We start from the raw sequence: 20,176 nt of genomic DNA on the forward strand, positions 1-20,176 counted from the left end.
GTGGACTGTTACCAACAATTATTTTAACACAGCATGGTTTCCCTACACAACAAATTGTTTGCATTCTATGACAAATCTTATCAGCTGTTGGCTACATGCAGGCAATACCAGTTAAAACTGTTTTGCTTCTCCGTGTAGAACTTCACAGATAGAACTTTATATATACCAGGATTTTAATCCAGAACATACATCATACTACAGAGGAAAAAAGTGAGGTTAAGTTTAAGCTTTGCTTAAGTTTTGCTTTAGAACTGCTGCTTGATAAAACTACTGTAATTCAGTCATTGATTGCTACAGAAATATTTTAATTAGGAGGAAAGACAGAAGTAACTGTGTGAAATAGATTATCAATATAAAAGCTGCCATTAGACTGACACATGTGTAGGGCTAGACAGTTGCTTTTTAGAAAATATTTTCCAGTGTTACTGCTTCCAGCTTTATTCAGGCACATGCAATAGAGCCCACATGTGGGATTTTATTAATCCTCTATTCAACTCAATCCTCTATTTTATACCAAGGAAGGGCAGAGCTTCAGCTTTTCTTTAGTGGCACCTTTAAATGAAGCAAAAATTACTGAATTTCAGCTAATGGCTTTAAAACTTCCAAGCACAGGTAGCTCAGTAATTTTCACTATATGCAATTTATGAACCGTTGATTCTGCAGTAAGTGGGTTTTAGGCAGCTTATATAACACACTGCTTCAAGATATAAAGTTCCTCAGAAGGTAAACACTTCCCTGAAACATTCTCACTGTGCTATTTTGAAACTCATGAACTGTTCTGAATCAATTTTCAATCCTATTTCCTCCTAATGAAAATTTCAGAAGCTGTTTTAGCCTGAAGTTATGCCTCCATAATAGAAAAGCCTTCTGCTTCACAACTCCCAGTACAAGCAAAACTATACCATTCCGTAACACTTCAGGCAGCAGGGGAACGATGACACTTTGTAAGTGCTACTAGTTTTAGTTCAGGCAGGTCTATTGAATAAAAACTGTGTAGTTCCTGCCAAGCTCAGTCACTGACAGTGAAGTGTCACATCTGTGCACAGAACAAATATGTCTGGACCATGAGCTGATGAAAAAGCCTGAGGTAACATGGATACATTACCTAGAGCGTGCTGCAGGAAAGAAGGAAAAAATTTACACATGGAAGGGTTACTGTACAAATTATGAGAGAAAGCTGGAAGTTTGAAGCAAAAAGGCAGTCAAAGACTGAACAGTGATGATTTATCTTCAATATATTCAATGCATTTGTTGTAATGGAAAACGTAGACTTTAAAATCAAAAAGCATGCTTAAAAGTCAAAGAATTATCTGAGCTAATATAAAGATGAAGCATTTGAATGACTAAAACAGATTCAAGGGTAGAATACTGCCATTCCCAGTCCACTGCTTCCTTCTCCTGGGTTCCTACAGATCATGTGGTGGCACTACATCTCACCATGTACGCCCACATGGGCAATTAGATCAGCCTACTGATTTAAAAAATACTCCTAGCCTAGGAGATGTAGGAAGGTGGGGAGCTTGCTGTCAGAGTTAGACAGTTCAACTAAACATCTTCAGGTACACACAACAGGTAGGAAAGAACATGGGACTTCTGGTAGTTTGATGGGATTATTACACTGGATTAATAGAGAGTCCAGAATGGTAGAAGACAGCACCAGAGTGAGGATAGGGTAACAATTCCTTAAGCTAGTCAGTGAGTACCCAAACGAAAATTACTTTTACATCAGTGATAAGGATTATTACTACTAATACCAAAAGCAAGGAAACAAGCTTTTCAGTCAAGATTTGATGCCAAAACTGTATCACACGAAGAACCACTATTTACTCTCCCATTGTGAGTCATTATAAAAGTTAAATATCTGAACAGAGAAATTAGAACAAGTATTAAAACTACTTACCAGATCTTCAATGTTTCCATAGATGTTTTTTTTCATGCCTGATGCTCGTGTTGCTACCCATCCTCCTAGTGAACTGAACTCCATGGAGTCTGGTTCATGGCCTGTACAGAAGCCACTTTCAGCGAGCTAAAGAAAAGAAAAATACATCCTACAGGTCCTGCATTGACTTAGTATTCCAAATTCAATATTCTGTATTTGTTTGGTTTGGTTTTAAGTAAGTATCCTGATCACACACCCATTTATTCAAGTTTTATCTTGGATATGTACAACATGCAAATTGGTTCTGCTTCTACTGTGCATACCTGTGCTACATATCACCCTATAATACTCCTCCCCCGTATTTTAAAACTGAGAACTCTATTGTTCAAAACAAGGTGCGAATTCATATACATCTGCACAAAGTTATAACTTAAATAACTGCCAACTTTGCACAAATGCTGCCAATAAATAAGGCACTTAATCTCTTGTTCCTTCCATCCTAATGTGATATGCAGCAGGTCTGCAGAAAATTTGAGCAAATTGCCTGTACTTAATTCTCTCAAGGAGAGATGTGTTTTAATATACAGCCATCTGGTTGGGCTTCCTGTATGCAACCGTGTCAACTATTTGTGATGCAGATCATGCATTCCTGTACATTAAGTAGTCACTTGTTTCTCATTTTTCTGTATTAACTTGGCTTTGCCATCTGCACAGCACCTGAAGTTGACTGGATGCCCTCAGAATTACAACACGAAAGCTGTCAAACCGCAAAAATTAAAGGCCAAGCACCCTCACATTAAGTGATAACTGCATCAGAGCATTTGAGATAATCAATTTGCACTGACCAACTGATAACAATCATGTTGGACAGCTGTATTTAAGTATACCATATAACAAGGACCATTAACTATGTTCTGTTGTACAGAGTGGTTCTAACTTAAAGACTGAAAGTCATTTCTACATCCTCTCTACAGCGATTAATTTAGCTCATGGTTCTCTCTATACCACAGGAACTTGTGGCTTTGTATGTTTACTGGTCATGTATTAGGATGGGTGGGTTCCTAACCATTGCATGTAATTCTTACCAGCTGCATGAAAACACACAAGAATTAAGCTAGAATTCAATGATTTGGACAAGATATGAAGAATACCCAAGAAAAATATGAAAAAATACTAGAAATGTAACCAGATAAAAATACCTGCTTTTCCAGATCTTGTCCAACAATGCCAGCTTCTACACAAGCTGTTAAGTTTTTTTCATCTATCCAGAGGATCCGATTCTGTTGAAAAGCCAATCAAAACTACGAATCAGTGTTTAAGATTTTTGTTGATTTCCTTCTCTAATGCTATAGGATTAACATGCTTAGTCATACAATTTACTATTAATACCACTCCAGCTATTAGTTATTCCACAGCAGTGGAAGCTGAGGCTCCTTACTCCCTCCAACTGCTACACAACAGGTTTCAATTTATGAAGTCACCATTACAAGAGAGTAACACACTCGCCAACTTATACCAGGAATGTTTACAGAATAAAAAGCAAAAAAGCCAGAAAGAATTAAGTCAAAACTCTTACAGGAGTCTCCCCCTCACAAAATATGGGCTAACTAATTATTCAAAGCCAACTACTTCAGCTCCTTCAGTTACAACAGAAACTGCTTACCTGATCTCAGATGCCTATATGAATTAGTTTTTATGCAATATAGACCCTTCATGTAAGTTGAAGATAACCACTAAGTGTCTATTAAAATAGTAAAGCTGCAGCAATCATCTTAACTGCTCCAAGACACACACATTTTAACTTTGACAATGCTTCTTTTCACCTTATTTTTCTTATTTTCCCTCTTCATTAATGATTACAAGAATTGGCTGGCCATCATTCAAGACACAGGGAAGTGGTTTATTTTCTGACTCAATGCTTATTTACGTATCTAGCTGACAAAAAAGCAAGATAGTAAGAATTAACCACATTTCCTTGCCACACCAAAACCTGACAGAAGTCAAAGCTATAAATCAAGGAGTTCAAATGAGGGCCTGAGTCACTACTGTACTCACTGCATTTCACTCTGCATAGGCACCTGAAGAGCTTCCTTCAATATGCAACTACCACCTCTGCAGAAAAAATCCCTTTGTTTAACTGAAGAACAACTGAGTGGAGAGAATGGAGCCAAAACCCAGGTCTTACCTTCAAGGCTAAAGGAGTTAATAAGCTCAGCAGGTACTTGGAGGCAGTAGAGCCTCACATCAAAGATAAGAGCTGTTTCCGAAGCATCTCATTACCAAGTAGCCATAAATCTATCACTTAAAAAGTACAAAGCTCCTTCATAATGGAAAGATGAAAACTAGCAATAAATTTTACAGCACTTCATTTCTAGACTGCCATAAAGCTATGAACTTCACATTCTCAAGATGTTATCTACACAAAAAAACCCAGTTATTTCTTGAAATTTTATCCTTCAAGTTGATTTATAGATATTAGGTCATCTTATCAACGTTTGCTTTAAGTAATTTGAAGTCTAGTGCAAAAACTAGTGAAATTTGCAATAACAACTTCCTCTTGGCCTTTCATTTATCCTCAGATACAAATTCCAATCTAGAAGAAGAGTCGCTTTCTCTAAGTTTCATCACTTAAAGTTGCTATAAGGCTTAACAGTGATTTTTTTTTATTAAATATATACAGAACATATGAAGTAGTACAGACTAATATCAGAAAAACAAACTGAAGGAGTACCAATTTAATCATCATGGTACAGATCAATATTTCCATCCCTACTTTATTCTAGAACATAAAGAAATGTCATTGTCTAGTGATCACCCAAGTAACTGTAGGATAATTTTAAAAAATCAAAATAAAACTTTAAGAGAGACATACCATTTGTGATGTATCCAGTGAGACAATTGTTCTTTTTTCTTCTTCAGGACATTCAAGGGCACTAGAGACACTTGTCCCTCCTGAAAATATGGGAACGATATTGTGATTATAAAATTCTCAGGTAGATTTTCTTCCAATACCATGCCCCTCTCCCTCCTTTCTGATACGGAACTGAATAAAGAAAGATCACTAAAGTTAACTGTCTGAGGCTTGTGATTAGCCTCTTAAGGCTGTCGCCGTCTCCCAGACTGGGTTTCACAAAATCAAGGCAGCAGTGGAGCTGGACAATGCTTTAGCAGCACTCCGTAACAAATGTGACATTCTGTGATCATCTCAGCTGCTTGTGTTAAGCCAAGCACAGAGCTTTAAAACAAGGAAGGATGAGAAATTACAAAGCCATTCAAGAAACAGAGAACTATAGTTGCTATATATTCTTCAGATATCACTATGGAAGCCACTACACTTCAACCTAAAAACTTGGAATAAGAAGTCTGTCTAGTACAGAAATGTAATACTTATCTGAAACCAAAAATACTGAAAGGGTTTAAGTATAAAAAAAAAGTATAAAATCAAGCATCAGACTGCTAAGAGATTTCTAATGCATCTTTCTAGGATGTCCCAGAAGAGCTTCCAAGAAGCCTTTTGTTTCCCAAAGACTGTTACAGGCATAGGAGAAGAGAGAGTAGGATGCTTGAGATCCACAGCAGTCTCCAAGAAGAATAGCCAAGGGAAAGTATAGAGAAAGCACCAGCTAATAAAACACCCTGCAAGAGCAGTGAAGGCCATCACCTTTGTTTCCAGTGACGGAAAAGGCGGCATTTTCCTTAAATACCAACCCCTACTGTAGTAACTTCACAAGTTGACTGTAGGTTACTAGAAACAAACTTGGAAAATAACCTGAAGATCCTTCTGTATCCTGGTCAGTGAACAAGAAATAGTCAATATTGCTGCTTTCAGCTCTGTCAGTTTACTAGTGCTAGTTAAAAGGTGACTTTTAGCAGTCTTGAAGCCCTCTAGATGCATCTGGCAAGGGTGAGAGTGCCTAGGGAGGAACCAGCTCCACGAGTTTGGTATCGTCTTCAAGTGAAATACTCATCTTCTCAAACAGTTAATGCCCTTCTGCAAGGGCTGTACTACAGCATAAGCAAGTACCAAGTAAAACACACAGATTTATACCACAGAATTAAGAGTTCTTAACAAAAACCTTCTCACAGAATGAGCTAATGAAAGCCAACCCCCCATGTTTCCTGAGCTCTATGTCAAAACAAGGTAGCTCACAACTCTACTTCAGCAGGCTTAGAGGAAAAGACATCCACACTGAAAACCTGAAGTCCTTTACTAATCCTTTAGGCTGAGAAGGACACAGACAGTATAGGCCTTTAGCTGTACTTTATCTGGAACACTTCCTGAAAACCCCTTGCCACAGCAGTCTCTACTGAACAACGTCTACAAGGAAATTATAATAATTTTGCAGTAGTGTTTGACCACAATCCTCTCTGAAACGTTGAGCTTCAACAGTGCAATGAAAAAAACTAATTTATACATGTTGTGGGAACAAAGCACAAGTAATGAAGAACCCATATTTAAATTGAAGTAGAAGACATTTTCACTAATAACCTTAAACAGGTATGAGATTTCATAATTGCACTTACCACCAAATGGTATTATGCAGAGATTATGTTTGCAGGCTAATTCCACAATTTTAACTACGTCTTCATGGCAAACTAAAAAAGTACAAACAGTTAAAAAACAGGATTTGTGCTTGGTACTGTTATTTGTGCTTATTACTAAATATTGCAGTCTGAAAAAGCAGCAGCTCCTTTTCTGACACCAGCAAGGAAGACAGTTCAAAGTTAGGCACTAAATAAGAGCTGGGCTCAGAAGTATCACTTAGAGAGTAAGGTTTAGACTTCAAAGAATTCTACGTTTGAGAACTAACTACAGTCTTAGTCTCTTGCCCTACTCATGGATTGAGAATTCCCACAAATTCTCAGGGCAAGATGGGCCACCAAACATTAACAATTCACCTAGGTATCTTGGAGAACAAATCACATGTAAAGCTTTTATTCAAAATAGGCTGTCCAATTTATTTTAAGTGAGAAATAAGTTTCTTCTGAGAGATGAACAGCACATCTTTTTCTTCCTGGCTGACATTCAGTTTCAGAAGTGGAGTTGCTGATGAAATCTAGTTTTTCAGGATGCATTCTGTACCTGGTCAAAGAGGGAGGCGGAAATGCTTGTGCACAGCCAAGTAAAAGGATCGAAAAAGAGATCAAATACATTCCATACATGAGTTTGTACAAACAGCAAAGAATTAGCAGGACTAAATAAATAGTTTCCAAACTCTGGCTACTTTGCTTTTGTCATACAGAGCTGTTTCAAATGAAGGTAGTCACTCATTTTGTTTCAGCTGCTTTTGGAGCTACACAAAATAGAAGTTCTGGCAAGTACTGTTCACAGTCACCAGAGCTGTCAAGTACCTGGCCTCAAGTAATGAATTTCATCTTACAGTGCCTCTTTTCATGCTTCCCATTTTTTCCTCTAAATAAAGGAGGCAAAACTGAGTAGGACTAAGTTCTTATAAAAAATTTTGGGGTTTTTAATGCAGTGCAGCTATCAAAGTTATAAAAGGTAACGAAAGAGTTGGAATCATACAACTGAACAGAAATTGACATTTACTTAGATCAAATGACCTTTTGGTTCACTGCTGAAGAAAGGTATATGAAGTAGTTCAAAGTGACCAAAGACACATGACTCAAGTAAAAAATAAGCATTTGTTCCTTTTACTAGACAGAAACAAACAGGCCTAGCCTATACTCAGATTGCACTGCTCTTCAAGTCATTGATCTTTTGTAAAGTGTTCTGATAGGATTTACAGGTGTTATACTTTTTTTTTACTGAAGTACAGAATGTAAAAAAAAAAGTTCTTAGATACAAATATTTCACTACCCTTCTGGCATCATGTACACCTTGAACCCAAAACTGAGACTGCCATTTTTGACAACTGCTCTTGCTGAACATACACGTTCACATTACACTGTGGTTACTTAAGTGATGAATTAATCTGTCAACACAAACTTCAGCTATATTTAATAATAAATTGACTTCTCTACAAAATGATGGGATTTCACAGACCCAACCTGCAGTCCAGATGCTAAAGAATCATGATTACCACTCACGAGAAAAATCCTTCAGTTTCTGTAAAGATGAGTGAAGTCAGTGAACCAAGAGACAGCTTTCCCCTGACTAGAGAGCACAGGAGTTTAGCAAACAATGGCCTCCCAGCTCAGAAGGGAGAAGATGACAAAGCTTACCAGGCCATACAACTATATCAGGAATTCGCTTAAACATTCCTTCCCTGAGTACAAATATCTCGTGTAGGCAGTGACCTGGAACACAAACAATAAGTTAACAAGTTCAAACAAGGAAGCATCAAAAGCAGCACAGTTACACAAATGAAGCTCTCTTACCATGAGCTCTGAATACCCTATCTTCTGCATCCTGGGAATATGAGATTTTAGTGGCTCTAAGATCCTGAAGAAATTCTTCATTTACAATGGATGGAGGTACATCATTAACATTTAGGGATGCCTACAATACAAGAAAATAAATTCATTAAAGATAGGCTCACTCTTACAGCATTGCTGTACAACAGAAATAAGAAAAAGAGGCTAACGCTGACTGATACCCAAACACAACTATTCCAGATCAGAAAGACATCAGTTCTCCTTCACATCTTCAACCACCAACCCAGCTTGTCCTACTCTGCACACAAGAAGTTTTATTTCAGTAGCACATTCTTACCTTTCTTTCTCCTGATAAATCTGGAGAAATACGTGAGCTTATGAATGCATACTGAACAAAATATCTCTTTTTAAGACTTTCCAAGGTACTACAATACATACTAAATCCACTACACACTGCAAATTCTTCTACTTACAGTTCTGTTTTCACTAACCCAGTTCCCCCTTCCTGTCATGTACTGAGAGTTAAGTCCAAATTGGACCAAAGCCTAATCAGAAGTCCAGTGCTAGGTAAAACTAAGTTTGACTGATATAACATAACTGGCACACTTTAAGCAGACCTCACCTGTAAGAAAGACTCCATAAAATCCATGTTGAGTCACAAACATGCAGGTGTTTCCAGAAAGCCTCCATCTAAAGTCCTGACCAACACCTTGGAAAGGTGTTCTTCTTTTGAAGAAGCTACACAGGACATTTTGACTTACCAACAGACCTTGAATCAAGATTCTGTAAGTCCAGAGGGAAAACCTTAAAACCTGCTTAAGATTTTCTAGCAGCCGATTCTTCCAGGTTCTTCCAACAGATGTCTTGTCTACGTACTCTAACAGCTTCTCGGAGTGCAGACATACCCACTTAACTCTCTTTTCTGAACTCTACTTTAAGATTATTGGTCACATAAAAACATAGTTCATGTGTCAACTTTTTAAACCCACTCAGATAACAAGAATTCTTTACAAGATTCAGTTTAAAAAAAATACTTTGCAGACATTAAGTTCAAGACTTTTATGTGCTTTGAAGATTCCACGAAGACCATGCTTTTTTTTTCTCCTTAAAAATGGAGCAAATGTGGGTAATCTCCCTAAAGGAATACATCTTCTATCACAAATGGCCTCTAGTTAAAGAGTTCTGTAATTAGATAAAAACCTTGTCTGACGACTAGAATCTAACTTCTTGACTTCAAGTCTTATTTCAAAAGAAAATGTTGGTCAAGAAGCTTATTTCCTGTTAACAAAGTTCATCAAGTGTGAGAGCAGAACTGAAAGTTTTTTTACCACCACATCTTGTATTTTAAATACATTTTTAAAAATCAGGGATTGAACAAAAATCAGTTAAATGAGTGCAATGCTTTTCACACTTCTGCTATGAAAGCCTTGCTGGAAAATTAACTGACACCAACCCAAAGAGAAGAATGCGCTTGCACTTTTGCTATAAAGCTCTCAGGAAAGGTTTTGGGCTGCCTAGTGATGCCTGAAGGAGCTAATTTACAGCCCCACCATCAAAAAGTATTTTGAAGTAATGTTCCACCTCGTCAAAGAAACTTAAGACATCTCTCTGACAAGCCTTACCTATGCTTCTTGACAAATACAAAAATAGAGTAACAAAATGGAATTCACTTTGCTTTCATCTTCTGAAGTTTGTCTTCTACAAAAGTATACTCACACCTCTAAGTTTTCTTTCCTAGAAGAGAGTTTTGCCTATCTTTGCTCTACATAACCTCCAGAGCAGCCGATACTTTTTGCCATTATGGGTCTTAAGATAAAATCTTAGCAGATAGTACCAGTTAACAAGCTAACAGTAAGGAAATTGGAGATTAATAGTCTCCCATCTGCCACAACAGCAGCAGTCTATTCTGAATGGGTTGAGTCTCAAAGTTGTGAGAGCTGAAGAAGGTAAGATTTAAACTTATCAGGAAAGTTGTATCATTGTGATGAAGCATTCACCCTACAAAAAACTATGTAAGGTTATGGAGAAACTAAGAGTACTGACAGGAATAATTCAGAAAGAAATAGCTGCATGAGACGTTCATTACTGACAGCTGACATCATTCAGAGGTTCAAAGAGATAGCCAAAAGTTTGGGTTAGAATTTTTATAAGGAACATGTGACATAATAAAAATGCAGAGTGACTTGACTTCTGGAAGAGGATATGTGCCATCCTGACTTGCTTTAAGGATAATGCCGTACTTACTGAAATAAGGTGTCAGACAGCTAAAAAAAAGCCATTTCCCTCCAATATATTCACCTTGTCACCTACAAACACAAAAGCTGAAATTAAGTATTGTTAGGTGAGAGGCACTCCACTACTGAGACACCTTGATTTTAGGAGCCAGTCACAGTAAGCACGACATAAATCTGGTCTTGAACTGCTGCTCTTACTATTCTGCTATTAATGCACATTCACACAGTGCTGCTTGCTAGCCCAAAGGACTCTGATAGCAAACATGAAAAACAAACAAATAGGTACCAAATAAAGATCTTTAAATCACTTGTTTTAAGAAAAACTCTTGCTAGCTATGTTTACATTTTATATTTTAAACTTTTGTTTCTTGATGGATTTCCATAGACAGAACTATTTCATATCAAGTTGAACACTAAGTGCCTGAAGATCTTTGTTCTCTGTAACAAGAAATACTTAAAACTATAACAATTCTTCACAGATGGTTTTAAGTATCTTGATTTTTATAACTCTTCCACAAGTTTTTTAATCTTTTAGTTTTAATCTTCAAGATTAAAAAGTTAGTATTTATCTATAAAAATCTTATGCACAGTGACAAACAAAAATATACCTTTATTTATTCTCACAGGACTGAAATATTTTAAGATTTGCACCCTGAAAAGCTAGTCAGGAAGCCTGTGTGAACTAGGTCTAAAGTGCTATCTACGTTAAGTCTGGTCTGAAAAAAGAAACAGCATCAACAGTTCTTGAACATCACAGAAGCAGGTACATTTACTGTTGTTAATTAAAACACAAAAGTCACATGCAACAGGGAACCCTCCAATCTTATATGACAGAGGCAGGAAGAGATGGGATAGAAAGACAAATGAACCAAGAGACCACTTTCCTACTGCTGTTCCTATACACAGCTTTCTTCATGCTTAGGTGATAGTAGAAGTTGAAAACCCAGCACAGCATGACAAACTGAAATATACCCTAGGAGTTATGACAGCCATGAAAATGAGGGACCTGCAGTAGTACTTGAGACTAGCTATGAGAAGTCCAGGTATATACTGGAGACTCCAAAGAGTCCTATCCCATATCAAGGTAGTCAGCCTGCTTCAGATCACAAGACCAACAAAACCAGAGGAGCACAACATAACAGAAAAGCACTCAACATTGCTGGCAGATATCCTGAGGAGCTGGTCTGCAAGACATACTGTGGAATCAGGGTATTAGTAAAAAAATCTGTACTTGTCCTTCAATTCTACTTTGCTCTATCCTTTCTCTACATGTAAAAAGGGAACAGTTCTCAAGACCTCTGTTCACAGCACGTTAAAGCAGCTGCCAGTTAAGACCAACCCTGGTCAACAAAAACACACCCAGATGAATCTTTCAAAATATATTGGCAGATGGAGATCCTGTAAGTCACAGCAGATGAATTATTGTCTTGATGAATAGAAAACTGAAGAAATGTTCAAGTTTTCAGGCCCTATGAGATTGCCTGCTTCAAAGAAAATGCGATCTTGAACTCATTGACTCAACCAATGGATGGGTTGTAGCCATCCATTACCCAAAGCAGGGCTGCTACAGTCACAGTACAAGCACAGCCTGTTTCCAATACTGCTTTAGCAGCTATCTTGTCAGGAACCTGAAGCTTCAAAGGGATTCTAATAAGGGAGCCAGGTCTCCTGACTCTAACATAAGTTACTCTTTCTAAAAAGCAAAGTATGTATGACTTACAAAACCCAGAGCATTCCCAACGTGTTATTTTTCTGAAAACGTTCAGTTCAATCTTGAGTATTCTGGTAGTCAGTTTTCAGCACCCAGACATGGAAATAAAAATTACTGTCAAATAAGAATTTTGACATCTTTCAGTACACCGAAAACACATCACAGTTTAACTGCCCTGTATTTTCTTTGTTATCATGAATAACATTCATGTTGTATAAACAATTCCCTCTAGGCTAACAGTTTCTACAGTCTTGAAATGTAAGCTATAGACAGGACAAAAAACTCCCTGTGTTGGGAACTTTCATTTCAATACATGTACTACCAGTTATCCTGAAACCACAAGTCATGCTAAGACATGTAAGGTTTCACATAGTAGTTCTAAACGAATTTTTTTTCCCCAAAAACTTGGAGGTAGTAATACACTGTATTTAAATCAATTATGTGCAACAGCTGAATCATCTTTAACAGTGTGGTCTTGATTATCACCAAGACTAATGTTCAAAAGAACTGGTTCAGCTATTTACTTACTCTAGAGGTAGTTTTGTGCTCCAGACTTGCTCCAAAGGTTTTTTCTATCCATTCCTTAAAAGTTGGTAATACCATACCACCTAATCTGTACCTGAAAAGTCAATATTACACAGGGTCATTTTAAATTAAAAGAATGTATGTCAGATACATTTCTTTCAATTCTATGTACACACAAACAGAAGTTTTAAACCAAACTCTTTACCTACAAGCCTGCAAAGCTTCTGCACATTTACTTTTCATGCAACCGCATATTTCATTGTATTTAACTGTTCTTTACTTCACACAGAATCAAATAATTTGTCAGCATGGGATCACTTTTCTTTGGGCATAAAGCTTTTCAGTTATCCCACCCCACCACTCTTAAGAAAGGTCTCTCCCTTGCAGTAGTATAGAAAGCAGCACCAGAGTTTACAAGCCAGTTACAGAGGACACACTGCAATGTAGTCTCAGACACACAAACCCATTTCAGTACAACTTACGCTTTCAAGAAAACAGAAACAGTATGAGGTTGCCCCTTCATCAAAATGCATCAGAATCCATCAAGCACTGTAAAATTATGTCCAGCACAAACTGTTTGGCAAGAGCTTAGCCATGTGACAAATGCAGACTTACAATGGACAGAGGAGCTGGTTTTGACCATGTGCACCACATGTGAAAACACATAAGGCTGGGGACACACTGGAAACAGCTAGAAACTACTGCTATTAATTGTACACATATACACACCTTCAGCACATTTACGTGTGCAAAACTATTCCCAGAAGAGAGGAGAAATAAGATCTTCCTTTGATATTAAGAGCTTTCAGCAGCTGAGAATCCTTACCATAGTTTTCACCTGGGCCACTGCATTAGACCTAATAGGGTTGTCCCTCTAAGATCAGTCACTGTAACTCCAGTTATGACCCTGTCCTTCACAGCTGGTGCAACCAACTCTACAACTGAGTCACTTGTTATACAGAAAGATCAATTCTTTTTGTTTCCTCATCTCTACTAACCCCCCAGCTCTTCTATTGACAAACCCCCTACTCTACTCCTAGAACTAAAAGGCTATACAACCTTATCTCAACTCAAGCTAGACTCTTCAGCGTGGAAGACAGTGTTCAGTCATTCCTCCTGTGACAGCTGTTACTGTTTCATCATACCCATACAGAAATTATGTGAATTCTGTGAAAAGGAAAGTGCAATAAGTAATGAAAGTTTAATCCATCTGCATCAAGAGTTTGCAAGGAAGGCAGAGACCCAGGTCACCTTAGCATGTTTTCTTCTCCAGACCTACTTCTTAGTATTGCCAAACTATCACTATAGCTGGTTTGTGAGGGTAACCTTAATCACTTACTCAAAGGACAAACTAAAGCTGTCAGGAACCCCAAAACTTTTAAGACACAGACAGAAGTCACAGCGTAGAAGTTAGTTTACTGCACAGAGTGCAATGCATAATTGCTCAGGAAGCAAGCGTTGTATGTATACACTGATGGTGCAAGAAGCCCCCCAAAAACTGTCTTCTGCAGACACACTCCAAAAAACAGCTTCAGTTGCTCAGACTAGCAAGTATCATCTATCCCTGTGGAGATGGCAGAGTCTATAATAAAAAGATCATTTGATGCATGGTCTGTAAGGAAAGTCAACATGACTTTCATAAAGGGGAATCCTTTTTCACTAATCCTTGGAGTTCTATCAGGGTGTAAAAACAGAAAGCGTATAAAGTGGATACAATGAACATGAAGTCCCACATTCCTTTATATTTCCACAGGTGTTCACTCCAAATATTATTTAAGAAAACACACTGCTACAGTACTGAAGAAAAGGTTCTTCTACAGGCTGAAGGATAAGATAAGATTAAGTTAAGAAGCAAAGGGCAGAGTTTATTGATCACACTGATAGGAATTCAGGACCTTAAAAAAAAACTTAAGCAGACAAAAAAAGATGGAAGTTAAGATAATTGCAAAAGCCAAAAAAAAAAAAACCATTACTTGATTATTTTGCAGAATCACACTGGTAGTCAGCATCATGGCATCTTCACTGACCACATACAACAGCCCACGTGTTGTGGCTGTTCCCACATGAACAGTGCCATGCATCAACTGGGCAGGTGTAAGAAAGAAGACAGTTCATCCCTTTCTGCTGCTCTGTAGAACACTGCTGTATCCTCACCTTGAGTGCTGCACACAGCTTTTGTCCCTATCTCCAGAAAGATCTGGTGGAGCTAGAGACGGTGCAAAGAACAACTGTAAAGACCACAGGGCCTTACAAGCAGAAACTGAAGGGCCCAGGACTCCAGAAGCATGGGGAGAAAATGCAAGAGAGGATATGACTGAGTCTTATAAATCAATAACACAGTGGATAGGCTGAAGAACTATCACTCGCCTAGTCCTGCAAAACAGTAAGGGATACTTGTTTCAAAACACAAGTACTTTACATAACCACAACCTCGAACTTGCTGCCACTGGATGCTGCACAGGCAAACAGTATGAGCAGACTTGCAAATTTAGACAAATTTATGGACAGCAGACCTGTAAGTGGGTACTGAAAGGATGAGGCATTTACACCACCTCTACAGATGCTTATTATCCTATTTTGACTTCAACACTCTCCTTTTGCCACTGTGGCAAACTATTCCAAAGAAACTATACGGGTGTGGCCCAACAAGGCATTTCTAATGTTACCTCTCAGAGACAATGTGGATGATGGGAAAAAACCACCATTCTCCTATTCTAGAACAGCGACTGATACGTATCAGTCACTCAGCAGTCAAGCAGCCTTGTTGCTTCCTTCTGAAAAAAAAAGTAGTCCTGCCCCTTATTTTTTTTTTTCTATAGTGTGATTTTCTGTGCAGCATCTCCCTAAATATTATACAGTGAACTGGCTTATACAAGGCTTTGCATTTTAATTTGGGCCTGAAAATCAAGAAATTAACAACTGAAGTGCTCAACATCCCAGTTAGGTTTTTGCAGCTTTGACTCAAGCTAATTCATACTAGCTGACTGACTCAGACTAGGAAGAAATTTTTATGAAGGATAGAATTTTACTTCTCCATTCTTTTGTTTTTAACTGTTATGGAAAGTGTATTTTTTAAAACAGGGAAGAGACTGCAAGATTACTTTCCACTCAGGAAGAAAAAACCCCCGAACCAATAAGATGGCAAGTGACAGGTTTAAATTCCACTGGAACAAAATTAGGAGATCCCCAAGTAGGCTTCATTTTAATGTCATTTCTCAATGTTGTATTTCTCAGAAAAACAACCTTGCTGTATAAAGGGTTAGAGGGTAATAAATCAGAAGTGGTGCCACTACAGAATACACGATTGAAGAGCAGTTTTAATTTTCCATTTCAGAGGATGAAATAGCTCAATGCACAGTGGTTAAGAAACCCAAAACAAGGTGGGAGTTTAATAAAGAAACTAGTTGATGCTCAAGAGATTCTCAAACTGCACTGACGTCCTGCACGTTACCTAAAGCTTTAGAACGTGGTGCAGATTCTCGGTGTGATTTCATTAACGCACAGAGTATCAAGTTACAGAGAAGACTCACATAAATTTGTCTTTATAACGTTTTTAATAAACATTCCAATAAGCCATACAGTCTATTTTACTATGTCAGACTATTGTGTATAGACTTCAATAAACATGTTAAATGCAGAACTAATAACCTGTTATATGAGACGCAGCAACTTCTTTGCCTTCTTTGAATTAAATGTACTGTACTGCTTTTAAACTCTTTTCAAAGAAACTACTAAATAAGATACTTCAGTTACATAAATTTTCAACTCACCTTCTTCCGGTGAATTCTGCTTGACCCTTCTTATTGAAGATGAATTTGGAGTCATTATATCCCCACCCATTCCACTTCAAAAGTTCTTGCCTTAAAGGGAGAAAAATATGTAAGTGACAATATTAGCATATTGCAGATCCAAAATGATTTTCCATCATATCGTTTTGGAAAAAAAGTCTTACCAGACAGCAATTCAAGAAATCAAGTACATACCAAAAGTACATAGAGCCAAAAGAAATTCTGAAATCACAACCATTACTCCCTCAGACTGCATCCTCTGACTTGAAAGACCAGATGCTCTATAAAAACAACCACCAGCTTAAGTCATTGCACACTGTGTCGAATCATAGAATCCTTAAGGTTGGAAAAGACCTCCAATACCATTATGTCCAACCTTTCACCAAACACCACCACGCCAGCTGAACCACAGCACTAAGTGCCACATCCAGTCATTTCCTGAACGCTTTCAGGGATGGTGACTCCACCACCTCCCTGGGCAGCCTGTTCCAATGTCTGACAGCCCTTTCAGTGAATTCTCCCTGATGTCCAACCTGAACCTCTCCAGGTGCAGCTTGAGGCCATTTCCTCTCATCCTGTGTCACCTGTTACGTGGGAGAAGAGGCCAACTCCCAGCTGGCTCCTGACAGGGAGTTGTAGAGAGTGACAAGGTCACTCCTGAGCCTCTTTTTCTCCAGGCTAAACACCCCCAGCTCCCTCAGCCGCTCCTCATCAGACCTGGGCTCCAGACCCTTTCCCAGCTCCACTGCCCTTCTCTGGACACGGTCTAGCCCCTCAATGTCTTTCTTGTTGTGAGGGGCCCAGAACCCAACACAGGAACACAGGTGTGGCCTCACCAGCGCTGAGTGCAGGGGGATGATCACAGCCCTAGTGCTGCTGGCCACACTATTGCTGATCCTTGGCCACCTGGGCACACACTGGCTCACTCCAGCCAGCTGTTGACCAGCACCTGCAGGTCCTTTTCCGCTGGACCGCTTTCCAGCCACTCTGCCCCCAGCCTCTAGCAGTACATGTGGTTGTTGGGACTGAAGGGGTTTGTTCTTTTGTTTTTATTTTTCTTCTGTGTAGAGAGAGTGAGTAGATCAGTGGTGATATGGTGATATTCTCCAATTGGCAAGAGTAATGTGTGAAAGATACTTGGTTTTCAGTCTATACATAAACACCAACATACAAATAGGTAACATGTAAATATTTTCAGAATAAAAAAGACATTTAGTATTTCAATTTATTTTCTTGACAGAGAATAAAGATTTTAGTTGCTTGTCATCACTACTGCAATCCCACAGCATTCTTAACATTCAGTTGATGAGGCACTTTGAGACACATTTGGACTGAAAGTCATAAACAACAAAACCCCAAGAAGTGCAGGAATAACATATCAAATACAACCAGAATGTGATAGCATAAAATTATAAATATATAAAACTCAAACTCACAACTGCCAAAATACAAGCAGAAAATGGAAAAATCTTAAGCACAACCATATCAGAGGATGTCCTAACTATGATAAAGTCATCAGAACTGTATCAATGTAAGTATATTTAAGGCTTAAGAAATACACTAATGTAGATGCTAGCAGGGCCTAACAGAGGAATTTTCCTGTGAAACTTTCCTTTCTCATAAGAAAGCAGTTAGAGAAATCCAGCTACTCACAGCTTCTCTGTGAAAGCTTTCATTCTCGTGAGAACTGGATGGACAACAGTTTGTAAGAATGTAAACCATTTCTGCACCTTGGTTGCACCTGCGGGTTGTTGTGAGAATTGTTTTCAGTTTTGTGAGAATAGTATTTGGGTGTCTTACTGCTCAACCCATCACCTCGGGAGGTGGTGGGCCAATAGGCCAATCATGTAATTTCTCTTTCAAGAGCCATGCTATAAAGGTTATGGGTGATTAAATGAGGCCATACCTTGCAACCTGGACTTGTGTCGTGATTCGCTGTTCTTTGGGGAATAACAGCAACACACTAATAATAATTACACATTAATCTAGCTTTGCTTTAAAAGTTTGCTTATTTATTTATACTACAAATGAAATTACTATCCTAGAAACTGAATTTTAGTTAAAAGAAATGCATCTCAATGAAGTCTGTCAAAGGATCATTTACCTCCCTGCCCCATATACAGTGAATGTAGCTCTTACTCTTTGCCAGCCTAAAAGTAAGATGATCGGGGTGGCCATTTCAAAAAGACCTCGTGATTCAGAGAAAGCACTACCTCAATCACTTTCAGCTCCAACATTACATACAAGATAACCATATGATGATTGATTACCAAAGGTTTTCATTATAAAGATAATATTAACACAGACTGCTGACATACTATCAGTGCTGTAATTCAACAGCCTTGGGTTAAACAAAATCTATTTTCTTCAAACTGCATGTATGCAAGGTTTTAATTAATCAAATGGAAAAAAGCCATGGTCACGTATTTCATTACAGTTGCTGGATTCAGACATTCTAACCAGCCTTTGACAAATCTGGCACTTAAAGTAAACATTATCAGTTCCTGAGTACTGAAATGAGACTATACAATTTTGTGAAACAGCCAGTCTAGGTTGCCCTTCCATACTGAATAATCGATTCTAAAATTTCAGCCAAAAATTAAACTGAGCAGAGCTGTCCAGACAGAGAAGCCCCTTGGGCTCCTTCCTCTCTCTGACCTTTACACATGTAGAGTTCACACAGGAAAGGACAAGGATTCACTCATGTTCCATAGCATGGGAATGCCTTGTGCTATTGTGACAGATTATTAAAAAGGGTTCTTAAAGCATGTTATGCAGACTTGCCCATTTTTACCCTTATTTCTATATATGTATATTTATAAATGCTGCATATATTTATACGAACTTCCACAAAGAAACTAAGTCATACACAATGGAGCTGTTCCCAGCTGAGAACAAGGTGACACAGAATTGGCCAACTCAAGTGATTTTTTTTAACTAAATGTTCCATTCAAATCCCAATCACTGCAGTCCTCCTCAATGCAAGATTTCTCCCTCTGCTGACTAAATGCAGTATTTCTATATACCTGACCTCTGTAGTTTGTTAAATCTTGTAAAGTCAGAACAGACTTGATATTACTAAGCAAAACTGAAGAAGGCTCAAACAGCTTCCCCTCTAAGTTAGAGAGGGAAGTCCTCTTGCAAGGCAGTGCCAAAATAAAGATGACAACCATGATGCATGAAAGAGGCTAGAGAAACTAGCTGCAAAGCTGGAGACAATCAGAGCAAGACACAAAAGGCCAGGCTCTAAAGAAACTGGTGACATGAGATAAACTGATGATGGCCAGGTTTGAAACTATCATTAGTCCTGGTGTCAGTACAGACAGATACTTCCCACAAAATCATGGGGAGGTACTATTAATTAAGGACAAAAAGACAGACCCAGATACGAGGTTTTTCTGTTACACTAGCGCATTCCCATTTGCTTGCCTGTTCTAAAGGCCTGATTTCCTAGGCTGGTGTTAAACTACCTGGCACTTTGATCAGGCTCTAAAATACAAAACAGAGTTTAAGAGTTTTAACTCCTAAGAGTTTATTTTCTGGCTGACCTATTCCTGAATAAAATTAAGTACACAAAGCTTTGCTCTGTCAGACAACATATCTCCTGTCATTGGCATGATGATAATAATTTAATTAAAATCTAAAGTAACAGTTTGCATGCTTGTAGAAGAATAGCTGACTCAAACATCTTGGCTACCTT

At 38.3% G+C, this 20,176-nt stretch overlaps 1 protein-coding gene across 1 annotated transcript in view; it reads right to left on the reverse strand.

The window, feature by feature from the left end:
* The window catches only part of AGPS (alkylglycerone phosphate synthase), a 53,249-nt gene that overhangs the window by 24,229 nt on the left and 8,844 nt on the right, over positions 1 to 20,176 (reverse strand). Inside the window, exons 2-9 of the mRNA XM_048309109.1 lie at positions 16,459 to 16,548; positions 12,692 to 12,782; positions 8,222 to 8,342; positions 8,066 to 8,140; positions 6,404 to 6,475; positions 4,752 to 4,831; positions 3,079 to 3,159; positions 1,901 to 2,026 (exon numbers count right to left, since the gene is read on the reverse strand). Coding sequence (XP_048165066.1) covers positions 1,901 to 2,026; positions 3,079 to 3,159; positions 4,752 to 4,831; positions 6,404 to 6,475; positions 8,066 to 8,140; positions 8,222 to 8,342; positions 12,692 to 12,782; positions 16,459 to 16,548 — 736 coding nt within the window. The remainder of the gene's footprint in view (positions 1 to 1,900; positions 2,027 to 3,078; positions 3,160 to 4,751; positions 4,832 to 6,403; positions 6,476 to 8,065; positions 8,141 to 8,221; positions 8,343 to 12,691; positions 12,783 to 16,458; positions 16,549 to 20,176) is intronic.

Source organism: Corvus hawaiiensis, chromosome 7 (genome assembly GCF_020740725.1).
Source record: "Corvus hawaiiensis isolate bCorHaw1 chromosome 7, bCorHaw1.pri.cur, whole genome shotgun sequence".
NCBI classification, from domain to species: domain Eukaryota; kingdom Metazoa; phylum Chordata; class Aves; order Passeriformes; family Corvidae; genus Corvus; species Corvus hawaiiensis.